The sequence below is a fragment of the Sparus aurata genome, chromosome 4, assembly GCF_900880675.1.
Source record: "Sparus aurata chromosome 4, fSpaAur1.1, whole genome shotgun sequence".
Lineage (NCBI taxonomy): Eukaryota > Metazoa > Chordata > Actinopteri > Spariformes > Sparidae > Sparus > Sparus aurata.
The window spans coordinates 32,255,674-32,272,490 of record NC_044190.1 but is presented as its reverse complement, the minus strand read 5'-3'; the positions used below and the strand labels follow the sequence as shown (position 1 = coordinate 32,272,490).

The 16,817-nt window shown below is 39.8% G+C and overlaps 2 protein-coding genes across 2 annotated transcripts; both read left to right on the top strand.

The window, feature by feature from the left end:
* The first annotated feature begins 7,748 nt into the window (after nt 1-7,748).
* On the top strand, nt 7,749-11,556 carry sec11a (SEC11 homolog A, signal peptidase complex subunit). Its single transcript, XM_030413234.1, has 6 exons — nt 7,749-7,975; nt 8,430-8,539; nt 9,651-9,800; nt 10,038-10,157; nt 10,945-11,002; nt 11,122-11,556. Exons 1-6 carry the CDS (start codon nt 7,925-7,927, stop codon nt 11,170-11,172), a joined length of 540 nt encoding a protein of 179 aa, XP_030269094.1. The 5' UTR covers nt 7,749-7,924; the 3' UTR covers nt 11,173-11,556.
* A 1,981-nt stretch (nt 11,557-13,537) lies between these two features.
* On the top strand, nt 13,538-14,643 carry nmbb (neuromedin Bb). Its single transcript, XM_030414929.1, has 3 exons — nt 13,538-13,804; nt 14,057-14,244; nt 14,343-14,643. Exons 1-3 carry the CDS (start codon nt 13,639-13,641, stop codon nt 14,394-14,396), a joined length of 408 nt encoding a protein of 135 aa, XP_030270789.1. The 5' UTR covers nt 13,538-13,638; the 3' UTR covers nt 14,397-14,643.
* Nucleotides 14,644-16,817: the final 2,174 nt, after the last annotated feature.

The following is a 16,817-nucleotide window of genomic DNA, read 5'->3' as shown; positions in this document are numbered from 1 at the left end:
TCAACAGAAGGAGTGTTTCACGAGGAGACCATGTAACACGGTTGGTTGATGAAATCTTCTGACAGCAGGTGGAGTGGAAACCAGGGTATTTATCCCGGTGCTGATTGCTGATTGCATGAAAAACACCACAGAAACACCACCGATAAGCCACAACAAAAGTCCATATGTAGCAATTTAACAAAAACTTATTATTGGTGTGTGTGTGTGTGTGTGTATCTATATATACACACACACGCACACACACACACATATATTTATGAATTAATATTATCTGTACAATGTACAATCAGTAATGCCATGTCAAGCCAATCATGCTTTGTGTAGCCTATGATGATGTTTGGAAGCTTGAACATTCTCGCCAACGTACTTTGTGTACAAGCTGAGCTGTTGTGAACACACCTGTAAGCCTGGTTATGACTCACGTGTGATAATTTCCCCCAAAACACATTAACTGTAAGGCTCTGGTACGACATTTCCCATCTGGCAACGCTGTAGCCCTCCAACAGTTGTTGAGTCATCTCACTAAAAAACGCAAATATCAGCTTCATATCGGTGCTAAAGTTAAGGTCAGGGGATTGCTAGAGTCATGAAGAGTCATCCTGTGGAGATCATGAACGTCTTCCATCAAATAGTTGTTAAGATAGTTGAGCCTTTCACTTACAGATCCAGAATAATTAGATTTTTTCAGGATTAAGAATAATATACCTTCCTGATAAATGCAATACAGGATTCACCGCTTTATTCTGTAGCATGTTATAAATATCCGACGTGAGAGAAGACTTGTGTGGGCAGAGTAAAAAAAGACTCCCTCTGACACCCATCGCATGCTGAACAGCTCTACCACTCAGGGGCAAATCAGATTCCTCACAGATATTAGAGAGTGAAGTGTTGCTTGCAACCAGCGTGTGTGTTTACAGGGTGAAAGGCTAACTTCATCATGATAATCATTTGTGATTCCCAGTCATTAGTGAGTCACCGTTTATGTAAGTGGGGAGCTCACGCACACGTGTGAACAGAGCCGAGGAAAGCTATATGGACGCTTAACAAAAAAAAAAGTTCGCTCAGTGTCACTTCTGATGTTGTCCAGTTCAGCGTGAGAGGGTCTGATACTGTCGACAATAGGAAGGGATGACAGTCTTTAGTGGGTGGTAGCTGATGCTTTCATTGCATCCATATTTCTCACATGATTATCCCCAATCGTGTGGAACAATGAGAACAAACCTTTAATTAACAGTAAAAAGAACAAAACTCATTATTTCATTGACCTCCACCACGTGTCCACATGGACCTGATTCACTCGATTCATTTAGTCTATGTGGAAGATGTGGGTGTATGTTTGGACCAGGCGTACAGGAGGCATTGCAAATGATGACTTGCAGGGGTAACAGACTGCATGTTGTTTAACCGCGGTGTGATGGCAACATGGAGAAGATTGGGCCTGTCATGAAAAGAAGACACTCCTGCCACCTACTGTCAGTTCAATCACCGTACCATTGATGAAAACAAGACAAGTAGAAGGACTATTTGTGTCAGATCTCTATATATGGGGACACTGAAGTTAATGTTTGATTAAATGGTTAACACGTGTGTAAATTCTGTTGCTTTTACACTTTTTATATTTTATTTGAGGGTTTCATGAGCCAAATATTCATCGGATCAGCTGTTATAAACAGGGGGGAAACAGTAGAATGAGTCTGATTATCGTATTCCAAAAAAAAGACACTCATCACAAAATATACACCAAAATGATTAAGTACAAAGAGATAATGTACAAAAAATACGTAAAAAATATATTATTTCGGAAAATGAACTCAAATCAATGAGAGCTCTCCACATCGTCAGCGTCGCCTTCTATTTGAAAGATCACATTTGACTAAGAGGAATAATTTCAGACAATGAGACATACCTTAATCAAAATGAGTTTCCTTCAAGGCATGACAGAAAAAAATAATAATGAGGGAAGCGCAGAAATTACAGAGAAGAAGATGCACTGGCACAGCTCTTCCTGCTGCTCTGACGGAATGCAATAAAGAGCACTGGATCGCTCACAGTAATCCCTGCATTAATGCCCATGATGAAGCACGGCAAATGAGACAATTGTTAGTCCTCAACTGTAGTAAAAGTGTACAGCTAAGTCTAAGTAATTGCCCTTTCATTTAACAGGACATAATGTTGAGTTAGTGTGGAGAGCTCACACTCAGAGCCCTCGTCTCGAGCACATTAAAAACATTACGCTCGTTACATGGCGGCATGTTAAAATATGCTTCACACAGGAAATCTTGCATGCGTTTCACTTGATAGTATTGAATAAATAACAGAAGCAACAGCGACAGAAAGTGGTCTACAAATGTGCACCAGGTTGTGCCAGGAGACAGAAGGATATCTTTCCATTCAGACAATGTGCGTGAGGTACAACATCAGACGCACAATGAGAATTTGTACAGTGAGCAAGAAGTCATGGAATAAAATGTTAAAACAGGAAGAGCAGCCGGCAAGTGTGGCAGCTAAGATCCACCCTCTCACAAGGCTGCCTGTGATTCTGACCTCACATCGTTGTTCCAGAATGACCTCAATTACCATTGGCAGGCCAGGGTCGTTGTGAGCATTTAGGCAGATTATATGAAAAGGATCACACATCCCTAAATGCCACAGACTAGCTGGCATTTGAAAAAAGTTTTATCTCCGGTCCACCAAAAGCCGCAGGCTGCCACTGGTCTCTGTGCCATCGCTAAGTTGACTGTCAGTGCTGAGTTAATCGGCCATATCGCAGCATTAGCTTTTGCTGACTATAAAATAATGACATTCAGATGCATATCTTACGTTATTTCCTCTCACCGGCGACCTTAAAGGCTACATCTGAATAAAATCAGTGTTGTCTAAATGCTGGATGCATGAATATGCACATGATGGAGCGCTGGCCAATGGGGCTGTGCAGTCTCAAATATACTGCAGAGGAAGAGGAGGTGAGGGAACTAGAAGAAATCACATAAGCTGATGAATGAAACCACTGCCACCCAGTATTGTGACACCTGGGTGTAAAGGGGGATCTGTAATATGTTTGGGGGTCCGAGGAACTTCTACGTTGTGCTGGAAGTAGGTTAGCCGACTCAATTTCTAAGCAAATGTTAGCTTGATTTTAAAGCACATTCATAAATTCCGGCCACGAAAAACTGCATACGAAGAATTCAAAGTCCAGCATTCAGCAACTTCAAGGAGACATATTAAGCTCATTTTCAGGTTCGTAATATTGTGTTGGGTTTCTACTAGAATGGGTTTACAAAAAACACCTATGTTTTCTTATTCTGTCCAGCGCTGCAGCCCTTGTAATCCTCCTCTGTCTGAAATACTCTGTTTTAGCTGCTGTCTCTTTAAGGCCTCTAGCTGGAATACCCAGTCTACTCTGATTGGCCAGCTCACACACGCCTGAGACAGCACTGCTCACAATGTCTCCGGTCGGCTCTGTCATGTTTTTAGTTTCCAGTTAGCTTCACTTAAGGCATAAATTATAAAAATGTGCTATGGTGACGCAGTGTGACGTCAAGAAGTCACAGAATAAAGGTGAGACTACTGACGAGGCGTTTCTGGTGCAGTGATTTATGTGGGAGAGAGGAGCTCTTGTTGGTCGGACTTTAACCTTTATTTAAACCTTTGAGACATTTTGCATGTACATTAACTGAAATAAAAAAAAACACAGAAGGAAAGGAAAAAAATTAAACAGCAAAAAAGGTCTTCTTTAAACAAATTGTCCATATAGGCAACCGACAGAGACGAGGTCAGTCTAATTTTTCACATCAGGTTGCAATTCAACGTTCAAGATTCAAGAAACTTTATTGTCTATCACATAGTGACAGATGATTACCTTCGGTTAGAGCTTGAGTAACATGAAAAAACATTCACACCCATGAGACTCACATAAAAACACGTGTGCAAAGCTACAGTAAAATAGTAGTGTCTATTATGCCTTGTATAAAATGCAAAATGCAACGGGAGTAAAGGAGTTCTTGTTAGTTCTCTGTCGCATGCATGGCCAAAAAGAAAAGAACAAAAATAGCAGATATTCAATTTTAGTAGGAATATTCAGATTAAAAAGGCTTTTTCCTGAGTGGGCGACCTAATTATGGTTTTCACAGAAAGAGAGTTGCATTAATGTGAGCAAAGAATGTTCAGCAAACGCAAAATCCTCTGCATATGAAGCATGACAAATGTAAGATGTTAAGAAATCACAACAGACTAATGGAGTGTAGATAGATAGACAACTTTATTAATCCCTGAGGGTAATGAGGTTATCATAGCACCAGGTAAATTCAAGTACGTATACAATCAAAATGCATGGGCAGATATAGAAACAATAAAGTACTAGCGATATAAAAAGACAATAAAATACTATATACAATAAAATGCTTGAGTAGCTATAAAGTAAAGCTAACAAACTGTGAGACTCAGTTTTGCATGCAGCATTAACACTCTAAACGTGGATTCACACTATAAAATATGTGTATATGCATAAAAATACAAAATACCACTTCTCTAGATATTCTTTAACACTGGCACTGTAGATGAAAAATCATATGTTACACACCAACAAATATTATATATAATACTAATTCAGTGGAGAAATATAGAACGTAACTACAGAAGTTGACAGAACATTGTTTTTTAAATGTTAACACAATGTCAGTATGACGTAACCTCTGCCGTTACTGATGCACGTGTGTCCCTGCACGCTTTCCGAGGAAAACCAAACAGTTCTGCTGAAACACATTGCACCAAGGAAAAACACAACACACCACAGAAGAACACACAATCTCAGAACATATTGTGAAATTAAAATGACGGCACAATTAATTTGGAGTCATATAAATGCTAACATTTAACCTGATGTTTTAATTACAGCTCAATAATGCATGACACACAGTTTGTGTTGCTAATAATCCCCACTGGCTGGGTCAACAAGCAAAAAAATGGCTTGTGGGTTTCGGGTGTGGTCGCTTATAATCTTATCACTTACTCAGTCAAACTCACTTCCTATCGGAAATTGGATGTGGCCCACGATAAAAGAAAAGCAGTTAATAATTACTTATGATGAAAGCTTCTCACTTATTTGCTTTTTTTGTTAGTTAGATTATTAAATTTGGATTAAGAGATGGTCCAGGTGTTAAATAAGGTTGTAGTGGAAAGTAAACGCACCGTCAGCCACTTACACACTGTTTTATCTGCAGAGTAGAGTTTACCCACCGTTAATTAAACCATTAATATGTCATCAATTATGAATTTCTGAGTGATTTTTTTATTGGTAGTTGTTTGTTTTGTGATTTCCACCGAGTCGTAATAAGCATGCCACTGACTGTAAACCCCATATCATGTGACTTAACATTGTAAAAGGAAAGTCTGCTCTGTTTGTATTGTGACTGCTTTTCCAAAGCTTTACATTTTCTGACAACAATGGCTTAAATGATTTGTAATCTGAGAGAGGTTGATGGTAGTCTATGATCTCTACTCATGAGTGTTTTAGAGTTTATCAGCAGTTATAATTCAGTCTCATTGATCTCACCAGCCTTGTTTTCGCCACCAGCTGACAGCTGCTAGCAATGAAAAAAAGGCTGGAAAAACTCAGTGAGTGCTACCTGCCAGCACCAAATGATGGACAAAGTTATTAACAAGCTAGTAAAGTGATTAAAGGTCCTATTTTTTTTAGAGAAGTTGATCTTTGAGTGTCATTCTTTGAGTTGGTTTTCCCAACTCCTCAAAAACAGGTGCATAGGGATGGCGGCTGCCATGAACTTACAATGTGCAATTTGAGAAGTTGGGAATGAGACTCAAAAATCCTTTTTTACAAATAGCACATTTAAAGTGACCATTGGAAATACATTTGTCAGTTACCAGAACATGTTTTGCTACAAAATAGACATGGGTTTGCACAAATTCTATCAACAACTTGTGTTTGAAATTTGCACCAACAAGGCCTAACATCAACTGACTTGATTTTGGCTTTATGGTGGCTCATGTTTTAAATCTTAAACTGAAGGGCCCAATTTGAAGCGAGTCACTTGCATCAAAACTTGGATATTCTTTAAAGGGACAGTGTGTAATATATCAAGTATTTAGCGTCATTTAGCTGTGAGGTTCTACATTGCAACACTCCTTTGCTCACCCCTCCCGTTCTGAAGACGTTGGAGACGTTCCGGAAGCTACGGTGGTCCTGACGGACAAGAAACTCATTTTCAAAATATGGACTCTTTCCCAACAGCGTCGAGTATTTCTACTGATTCAAGTAATGAGGTAAAGATGTAGTTAGTTATTGTTATTGTTAGTGACGAGCACTTTCGCTGAGCTCCCTCTCAGTTCCACAGTCAAGCTGGCTCTGAGCGAAAACGCATTTAGCCTTACTACGTAGTACCACGTAGTGCTTTGTGTCCCTCTCGGCAGTCCATAGTTTTTTTAAAACCGGAAAGACATGGCGGCCTCCATAGAGCTTGCCCTTGCTATGTATATTCAGATAGGTAATTCTTCGCTCAGGAGGATACGTCAAATTGTTGGCAGAGGTAATTGTACACCAATGAGGACTTACTTATGAACGAAGACGTTGATTTGAGTTAATAAATTACTTAAATCGTTACACACTATCCCTTTAATTCTTTGATTTTTACAAAATCAATGGCTCAAATTACTAACAAATAGAACTTTCTAGTTTCAAACAGTGTTCTGTGGACCTTATTTCCCTCTGAGAACAGCTTGTTTATCAGTTATGAAGAAAATAAATATTCCTTTTGTTTGTATTAGTACCTCATCAATATTGCAAATATTATAATTCTGAGTTTTAATTTCTGCTCCAAAACTCCAAAGTGCTCCTATGGAAAGTTAATTGTAGATGCAAGGCTACAAGCATTAGTGCCAGGCCCATCTGAAGTGGGTGCATGAACTTGACCATGCGCAGATTTCAGAAAACAAAAGGTCTAATTCGATTTTGTAACAAGACTTTTCAGTTATATGTGCAATCTGTGTTGCATGCATCAAAAGATTTGGATAAGGCTGCAATTAAAAAATAATAATAATTAAAAAAACGTAAAATCACAATGAAGCCCTGTAGTGCTGCTGGCTTTCCGTTCTTATTTGTCAGATGCAGAAAACCATCTAAAAAAATAAGTTGTTAGGGCCACTTGTGGGTCGCTGACTTAACCGGCCAACTAGCCTTAGAAACCCACCAAACTTTTAAACTCTATGTGGGAGTGTCCTTACAGAGTTGTTAAGGAAAGGCGTGAGATCTGAGTTTCAGAGTGGTGGGTTGCTAGGGCTAGGTGAGCCCAGGTTGTTAGGCTATCTGAGTTCACCTAGCCCAAGGAACCCACATGAAGGCCAGTAAAGTCAACGACCCACAAGAAAGTCAGAGCTCACGCTCGTCCTTGATGACTCTGTAAGGACACTCCCACACAAGATTTTAAAAAGCCTGCAACTCCCTTCCAGTTAGTTAGAACTGATGCAGCAAATGAAACTGAAACACGTCCAGTTGCTTATGACACAGCACCTAGAATTAACCACGACCCGGATGACTGAGAACCTTCTTCGAGATGTCCAATCACATTAGCTCTCCTACTGTTTTCAATCAGAGTCATTCTTGCATTATCGTTACCTTCTCATGAATACCATATTGGCTGTTTTCAAACCCTTGTGAAACCACAGCTAAAACAGCAGCACCACGCTTCACTCGGTGTATTTTGGAAAGCCCCCCTCGCGCTCTCAGCGCCTCTCTCGTATCCTGAACTGACACCTCAACACAGCAGCTCGCGGGTGGGCGGGACTTCCGGTTGAGCGCACCCGGAAGATTCGGATGCAAGTTTCGCTGGCTGACCCGTGCATCCATATGCTCGTCACTTCAGGCGTTTTCATGTGATTTAGGCGCTTTTTCTACCCACTAGTGTTCGCAACGATGTTATCTTTAGACTTTCTTGACGATGTGCGTCGCATGAATAAGCGGCAGGTACGTACCCGATGTTTGGTTCACTCCGCTTCAACGTCCGCTTCTTTGTGCGGGTGCGAGAGCTGCGAGCTAACGACAACTAGCCGCCGACCGCTTTTTAACGTTGCAGCCTCTCTGTCACTTGTTAGCAACATGTAAAGTGAACTGTTGTGTGCACACGTGTATTTCAGTAGGTTCCCCTTTATACTGCAACGCTGAAGAAACATTAGAAGCCCTATTTAAATATGAATCCTGACTTCAGTTTAGCTAGCTGTTTTCTTCATTTTGTCCCCATATTGCCATGGGACTGTTAGCTGCAGTCGAAAGCTCATCAGTGAGTTTAATATGTCAAACATATGGAGTAGAAATCAAAGAGTTAACCACTAAGTTGATCTCTGATCTACCTGAAACTGTCTTATAAACAGTAATATGGGCCCAATTAAGATTAAAAATGTGAACATGTTGTTGTTTGCAGCTCTATTACCAGGTGCTGAACTTTGGTATGATTGTTTCGTCTGCGCTTATGATCTGGAAAGGACTGATGGTCGTCACTGGCAGTGAGAGTCCAATTGTTGTTGTTCTCAGGTAAGTTATTCACATGTGTTGTTGGGTTTTTGACACTTCATTCTGCCTTAAAGTGGCATTTCTAACCTCGTTGATATAAGTTGGCGTGTTACTTCCCCCTGTATAGCAACTTCCTCGGGTGTTGGGTGGTGAGCTTTGCATGAACATATGCATACAATCGTACACAGAAGAGGGCAGTTATTCATTGTACTTATTAAGCAGCGAACTTCAACAGTACACACGATTATTCACATTTTCCCTCAGGCAACTGTTGGTTATTATTGGAGGACACTAACAGGTTGAGAGCTTTGGTAGTACGACTGCGAGCATATAAAGAACATTATACCATTACACGTATCCATCAGGAGAAGTGGCTTAGTCACTAAATCTAATGGATTTACTCATTCTTCCATTTATGTCTTCAAATCTAAAGTCAGTTCTACGCTATACTAGGGCTGGACAATATGGTCTTGCATAATAATAAAGATATAATAATGCAATATTTTTAAACTATATCTTGACATTTCAAGGTATTCTATCAAACTTAGAAATCCGGTATTGTCACCCTATTCTACAGTAGTGTGTTGTTAACAGTAACTGTGCGCACAACAAGCTGTTGATCTATTGTTACCTCTTGATTGATCATGTTTGGATGAGTTTGATCAGACTGCCGTATAAATTATTTTATGGCTTGTAACTCCTTGTAAAGAACATTTATTTTGCCAGATGATCTTTCAGAGAAATCATTCTATGCACTGAAACATGTTTTTGACTTTGTCATGTCATATTAGCTTTAGTCGTAATCAATGCAAGCAATACAATACCATATTGACCACTGGTGGGCAGGGATGTCCTGATGCAGCTTTGGTAATAAGAGTCATGTTGGAAGGCTTTGTTGATACCTCCTTGTGGCTTTGCAAATATATATTTGCTCTTGGACTGAGTTTGTTTCCTGTTTCCACACTGCAAACATGTAGTTATGTTGAGGTCCTTCAGCTGTCACTGCCACAAGTTGTCGATAATGTCTGTGAAACAAAGATTACATTGGCATGGCATATTGTTTCAAATTCCCTTTAAAAAATCCAAATTGTGTTAACTAATTTTAAAAGTGTGTATCTGTCTTTCATTTCAGTGGCAGTATGGAGCCAGCTTTCCACAGAGGAGACCTGCTGTTTCTGACCAACCGGGTAGAAGATCCCATCAGAGTCGGAGAGATTGTCGTCTTCAGGATAGAGGGCAGAGAGATCCCAATAGTACACAGAGTACTAAAGATCCATGAAAAGTATGACACATCAAGTATGACACATCCATGATCATGTTGCACTCTCAGTATCACTGAGTTCCATGACTGTTTATCAACCCTGAGATTAGCATTTATAGTGTTGAAATGTAATTAAAAGTCAACACAAAATATTCAGAGAGTCGTCTATGACATTTCAAACCTATCATGCATCCTCATCCAGGTGGAGATTTAATGAAAATGTCTTTTTCTTAAATCACACTGTCACTTTGTCCACAGGGAAAACGGAGACATTAAGTTCTTGACCAAAGGAGACAACAATGCAGTGGATGACAGAGGACTGTACAAGCAGGGCCAACACTGGCTGGAGAAAAAAGATGTGGTGGGACGAGCTAGAGGGTAGGTACTCTATAGTAGATGCCACAAGTGTCAGCAAGATCACCTCAAAACTGGAGGAGAATTGTAATTAATCAAACAGAATATGCATTAATTTCAGTAGTCCATGGGTTAGTGGAAACCATATGTGTCGCAAAGGCTTTTGTGTGAGGCGGCGGACACCATCAAACCAACACTTGTACAATGTAATGAAGTCGAGTATGACAGACCTGTAGCTTGTCTGTGGTTTGAGATGTACAGATGAGGCATGAGACATGAGATCTCGGGCCTTGTTCCATTATCATTTATATACTCAGGTAGTCCATACTCAAATTAAGTGCTTGTCCAGATGTTCAAGAGGGAGGTCTGTCTGACACTCCTCGGACTCACTTTGTCCAAACAAAGAGCATGTCTCAGTAACAGTACCCAATTACCATCAGTAACTTGTGACAGGTTACTAGAACATTGAACACTTGGGTTTATTTTTGAGAAAATGTTGATCCTAGAGGGTTTTTTTTTCTTGACATTTCATAAGGATCGCCCTCTGTTTTTCTCTGAATCTAAGTTCTTTGGCATGTTTCATCATTTCTAATTCTACTGCTTACAGCAAATTGATTTCTGCTTTCTTCGATGACTGATATTCCCTGATGGTTGCAAAAATTCTGAAAGTTTCTAATTCAGTGACATAAGTCTAGACCTTTTGCGTACCATAGGAAATGCTATCAATTACAAACTGAAATATTTCATGCATTTTTGTAATTTATCAATGTATTAATCCTATTATCTATATTTATCCTTTATCAATCTCCAGGTTTGTGCCATACATTGGAATAGTCACCATTCTCATGAATGATTACCCCAAGTTCAAAGTAAGTTTGTCCAGCCCATCGCACCCAGTCTAAATTTACAATTACTTAAAACTTAAGCCTCAAAATGTTCTTCATGGCCGTCTGATTTGTTAAAACTAATGTGTTTTTGTATTCTACAGTATGCTGTTCTCTTCATGTTGGGTCTCTTTGTGTTGGTCCATCGGGAGTGAGGCACCCAAGCTTCAGGACTCAAGAAAGATAAACTACGTCCAGGAAACCTCAGTCATGCCTTTCAAAACCGAATTAAGTTAGACTTTGTCGAACCCAACTGGCTCTTTTGTACCATTTGTTTGAACATTTTGTAGAAATGTGGATAGGGTGTTTACATTTGAAAAAAAATCCAAGCTTTAAAGTATTTTTGTGAGGGATCTAGGCTAGGTTTAGGTTAAATTCGATCTTTGTTTGTAATCCTCAGAATGTGAAAGAGCATTCGTCGAGATAAATTAAGTCTTGTTTCTTTCCTGTTGAATGGTTGTCTTTGAAAAAGATATGTGAAGTATTTTATGACAACTGAATATGAATGATATTAAATATGAAATCTGGTTACCATCCACTTTTGATTATTTCAAGTCTTTGTCTCGTTTTTCTTTTTCTTTCCTTTTCTACATTAACAGCGGGGGAAGTTTTCCCAGCAGTGATGGAGCTAATAACATTTTTTAGGTAATAAGAGTCGTAATGTTGTGGAAATATAACAGACGTGTCACAAGTGGACTGAGCATTATGTCTACATCTGTAATCAATACTCAAATTAACTCACATAGAAGTCATCTCTCTGAGTGTATAATATCCTAGAAATCTCTGAAAGACATTTTTGTAAAGAGAAACTGACATGTAAGTGACCTTCAAAGCATTGTTGCTGAAGCTATATAATGGTGAGCAATGCATTCTTTTATTGAGAAGCAGTGAAAAAAAAATCCTCGAACATACAGCATGTGATCAAAGAATAGATTGAACTGTGTACCCAAATGTTCTACGAAACCAGAACCAACCTGCATCAAATATTGGTGAATTTGCAGAACTATCCCTGGAATAAATTTGTGCCCACACACTTTCTTGTAAATTAAATGGGGTATTGGCTTGTTTGATAACTTTCTTGTATAAAGGTCAGCAGAATGTGGCACAAGCTGAGCTTTTCTTCAGCTCTCTAAGCTTTAACCTAGTTGCTGTTCTCTATACAATGTGAGAACACTTCATTGTCCTTGAAAGCAAGGTGAATTTGGCCGGAGCGATCCAACACTGGAGTGTAATCACACAGTTATATGGAGCCACTTGAAACTCTATTGACGTACTCCAAATAAAATTGGCTTCCATCTTCATTAGACCTCAAAGAATTTGTCCATGATGCCTGTTGGGTGGGGCTTTTTTTTTCACCTCTTACCTCACAGTTGTCACAATGAAATAAAGAAAAATCTCATGTAGACATGGAAACTGATTAACTGTCTTTGGTGTAGTGTCAGTTGTGGAATGAGTATTAACTTCTACACGGTGTGGCCAAGAGGAGACAAAGCAGCAGCAAGTATTGTGGCGTAATTGTGGCACCCTTGATCAATGATTCAGTTATTTTGAGCCGGAGATTTTAAGTATCCATCACATCTTTGAGGGAAACTGCAGTGTTGCACAAAGCCACGTCTGTCTCAGTTCATCTAATCTGTGAATTTCATGTGATGTCTTGATGGTCAGGCACTCTACTAATGAGACTGACATTCAGATGTGCAGAAATCGCAACTATTGTGAGAGTGTGAATGCCAAAGGTTATTAAAAGAGCACGATGCAAGCCGCAGCCCTTCGACCAAACTTGCAACATTAGCACCCTGAAGTGACAAAGAGGCCGTCTGTCTTATCAGCTCTAAATTAGCGGAGAGAATCAGCAGGTTCTCCTGTCCTCAGAGGACTGATGGTGATCACAGCAGCAGGCTGCAACTGGCCAAATGTCATGTTGCTCATTGTAAGGGGGCCAGGCTGGCCCTGAGGGGGGGGGACCTGGACAGGAAATGACTACATGTGTTGCCTGAGAAAGAACATTAACAAACACCTATGCCATTTTGATCTGGTCAAATAATTTACACCATCAGTTCACAACCTCAAGGGTATTACCATGTATGGAGCTTTATTGATGGCTACAATATACTGTCTGCTGTAGTATATGAGGCATGATTGGATTAGAATAAACTGTAGAACATGAATGTGTTTGAGGGATGTTTTTCTCAATTAAAAAAGGAGTCACCTGCAGTGCACCCATCCCCCAAAACTTCTGAATATCTTTTAAATCTTTAACAGGGAGGAATAAAAAACAACACTTTATTCATCAGCCTCCGCTGAGCATAAGCACACTGATGTATTGCTTCTCATCTGCTGAGTGGGAAGACTGTTTTTCAGCAAACATTCGCATGTGCCCTGAGTCAAAGATGAATCGTTTGGTGCGTAAAAGACGCACGGCCAGAGGCGCGGTCCAACCGAGCCCTCGTCAGTGACCGAGTACGCAGCTGGCTGAATAAAACGCACACGCAACACAAACAGAGCCCACCCCGCTCAGGATTGCCTATAAAAGCTGGATGCGTTCTGAGCAACCCACGACCAACATCAGACACTTGGAACATTTGCGCCCTGGAGGACAGCTCGCCACTCCGCGCTGAATAATGAGAGGGTTCACGCTGAATAATGTTTGCCAGTGTGGCTTATTTACTTCTCTCGTCTTTTTTTCTTTCATGTATTTTACCACCGCGGTCAGTTTCGACCTGACTGAGCTTAGGAATAAAGTTGCGAAAATCAAAGTGAATCCAAGAGGCAATCTTTGGGCTACAGGTAAGAATCATCTTCTGTTCCAAAACCTTTGTGACCAGGCGTGTTTGCATTGGTCAAAATATAATTAATTTAATTTAATGTCATATATTCTCTTCGCGTATTCATTTTTTTTTTTCATTTTTATTTTTTATTTATTTATTTTTTTTACATGATCTCAGTTTCTGCTTTCAGACGATGTTGAATTTGTTGCGTTCCTATAAGGATTTTCCTCTACCTTTGTCCATATTAACGGGGGTTTCTTTCATCCGACAGGACACTTCATGGGCAAGAAAAGCGTGATGGACCCCCCTCTGCTGCCCTCAGCCGAGGGACAGGGCGGTGATGCGCTGGAAGTCTCCCTACCTGCCGAGCAGAGCGCGCTCGGGGAGCTTTTCCAAGAGTTCCTGCGGGTGGCGTTGCAAGCGCAGGTGGACACACAAGAGAGCCGCTCGAAAAATCAGGTGAGCTGACCACCAAACTCTTTTCTTTTTCTTTGTTATACACAAACGTGCCTGGAGTGACGGTTCTGTGTTGTGACATTATGTGCTCTCTGTTTCAGGAGGGAGACTTGTTGATGAAGATTTTAGAAAGCTACATCCAGAGCAGAAAGTGATGAACGCCTGCATTTACACGGATCCGAGCTCATCTAAACCTCAAGGGTTCAAATAAATGAATTAGTCCCACAGTCTCCTGCTCATCATGATTGTAATTTACTGTAACTGTCATACTTAGAGCCTACAGCTCATGTGCCATCTGCAATACACGTACATGTCTTATTAATTTGTTTTAATGATGATATTTCACACTGTCTTGTCGTTTAAAGTTATTTATATTGAATAAAATAATTATTTGCACTGCTGTGACTTTGGTAGATTAATGATGCCATATTACAGATCACAGTTTCATTGGCTGAGATCATTTTCCAATTAACATCAGCATAAGGAAACAGCCACTTGACAAACACCTCTGGGCTTCTTCTGTTGGTTTCTGCAATATGTGTTTATGATTATGGAGAAAACAGAAAAGACTTTATTGAAAAACGCATGCTCTAAAACTGCTTTAGGTTGAAAAATAGTCAGAGAATAGTTTCTGTAATTATAGCTTTATGCTGGTTGGGGCTTTACAGCGTGAAAACTTTCACCTGGAGTTTGCCCCCTTCTGTTTTCCCTCCACAGGGTTCTGGTTCATGTGACCTTCACAGCCCTTATTTATAGGCCCGGCATAAACAGCTGATTAGTCAGCATGAGTTGAGATTTTCTTTTCTCTTTGGTGCCAAAGGGCATTTGCCAAAATAACACTTATATAAAAACACATGTAGGCAACTTATATAAATCACATTTCCAGTTTTTCTGAATATTTCTACACAAAATCAATATTTATATTTTCCTGTCCTTTGCATACGGGGATGATCTGTTCTTTCCGATCAATAGTGTTGAAGTGAAGTGAGATGGCCCATTCTGTTTGCCTTGGGCTAGTCTTTTGTAGGTTATATGTGTTGTCTATTTTCAATAACCCTCCCACAATGCACTTGTCTTTGGTTTTACGTCATGTTCAAAGTGGGGAATATGCTCCCTGTCCAAAGTGGTGGGTGGACACATGCAGACTATAATCCAGAGGGAGATGAAAGTTGTGTAGTCTGGATGTCTTGTGGCCCCAAATATGACTCAGAATAAAGAAGACACACAGTTGCCAGCTCCCTATTTTGAGTGTTTAATACAACAATCCTGGAATAATTCCGCCCTTCAGGAAGCTCTATTGTTCAGTTTTTGTTGAAACTTTTTCATTTTTGGGGCTGTAGTTTGTGCTCACCTGTATTTCATCGTATCAGGTGTTTCTAATAATTTGTTGACACTTATTATTATAAATTGGGTCAACAAAGTCACACTAAAATACATTTATGTTGATAACTTCACACTGTTGCATTTGGTAATTTCACTAACTTTGTACATATGAACTACATTTTAGCGCATGCAGCACACACAAAAAGAGTGGCTCGGCGGAGGACAGCAATCTTTTTTTTTTTTTATCCAGAAATACATGTTATAAGCTTTTATTTTGCCAAACAACAGCCTTGAGATCCTGGAACTTTCAGGTGCAGAACATTGTGCACAAGTAGGTTAGTAGGCTGGAAAATTGGTGTATGATTTGTAAAAATAAGCAATCTTGAGAGGTTACATGAAATTTAAGTCCCTAAAGAAAAGCCTTCAAACATGCATTCAAGAAGTTTGATGAGGACCCTGTGATTTAAAAAAAAAGAAGACCACATCACTCAGTGATAAATTTGGTTAAAAAAAGATTGATTTGGTTAAAAGTACAAACTGTTCCCAGGTCTGTGCAGTGAAGACAGTTTCTTAAGAGCTCAAATTCAGGACATTGTAATGTCTGGTTATGAATCAGCCATAGCTTATTTATTTTCTGATAGCACAGATACATGAGATATGAAGCAGTCGATTTGAATGTTGACAAAAACAAAACAAAACACTGTCATCCGTTAATTAATTTGAAATGTCAGGCAACTGTGTGTTAATCTGTTGTGCAGCTCAATGTGTTGATACTATGATTATTAATTTGTGTGTGCGTGAGAGGCAGAATATGACTGTCCTCTCATGACTTGAAACTGCAGATCCAAACATGTTGCAGAGCGTTAGCTGATGAGACGCTGATGTCTCCACACAATTTGAGCGTGCACAGAACTCCCCTGTCGTGAGCAATATCCCTCGATTCTGTGGGAATGAGAGATTCGGTTTAGCACCTCTGCGCCCTCTGCTTACTTTGAACATTTGCTCGTAGATAAATGCTTGGTTCCTTTGTACGTTCAGATTTATCTAGTAATCCCTCGTTCTGTCAGCCTACATAAATGAGCAGCCCTGAGTCTGTTAATTCACAGGAGACTCTGTGCTTGCCAAAGAGGAGATCATTATAAATTTAAATTCTCCAGGATGAGGAAATGCAATTCCTGCACACTTGTGATTTTATTAATTATTTCTTTGTTCTAATTTTGTTGGTTGAAGGGAATCCAGTCAAAGATTATTAC

What these genes read in the sequence shown, in the direction of transcription:
- nmbb (XM_030414929.1), top strand. Translation starts at nt 13,639, where the DNA reads ATGAGAGGGTTCACGCTGAATAATGTTTGCCAGTGTGGCTTATTTACT. An exon ending in AGGCAATCTTTGGGCTACAG is followed by an intron (nt 13,805 to 14,056) that starts GTAAGAATCATC and finishes TTCATCCGACAG; the next exon opens with GACACTTCATGGGCAAGAAA. An exon ending in AGAGCCGCTCGAAAAATCAG is followed by an intron (nt 14,245 to 14,342) that starts GTGAGCTGACCA and finishes TCTCTGTTTCAG; the next exon opens with GAGGGAGACTTGTTGATGAA.
- sec11a (XM_030413234.1), top strand. Translation starts at nt 7,925, where the DNA reads ATGTTATCTTTAGACTTTCTTGACGATGTGCGTCGCATGAATAAGCGG. An exon ending in GTCGCATGAATAAGCGGCAG is followed by an intron (nt 7,976 to 8,429) that starts GTACGTACCCGA and finishes TGTTGTTTGCAG; the next exon opens with CTCTATTACCAGGTGCTGAA. An exon ending in CCAATTGTTGTTGTTCTCAG is followed by an intron (nt 8,540 to 9,650) that starts GTAAGTTATTCA and finishes CTTTCATTTCAG; the next exon opens with TGGCAGTATGGAGCCAGCTT.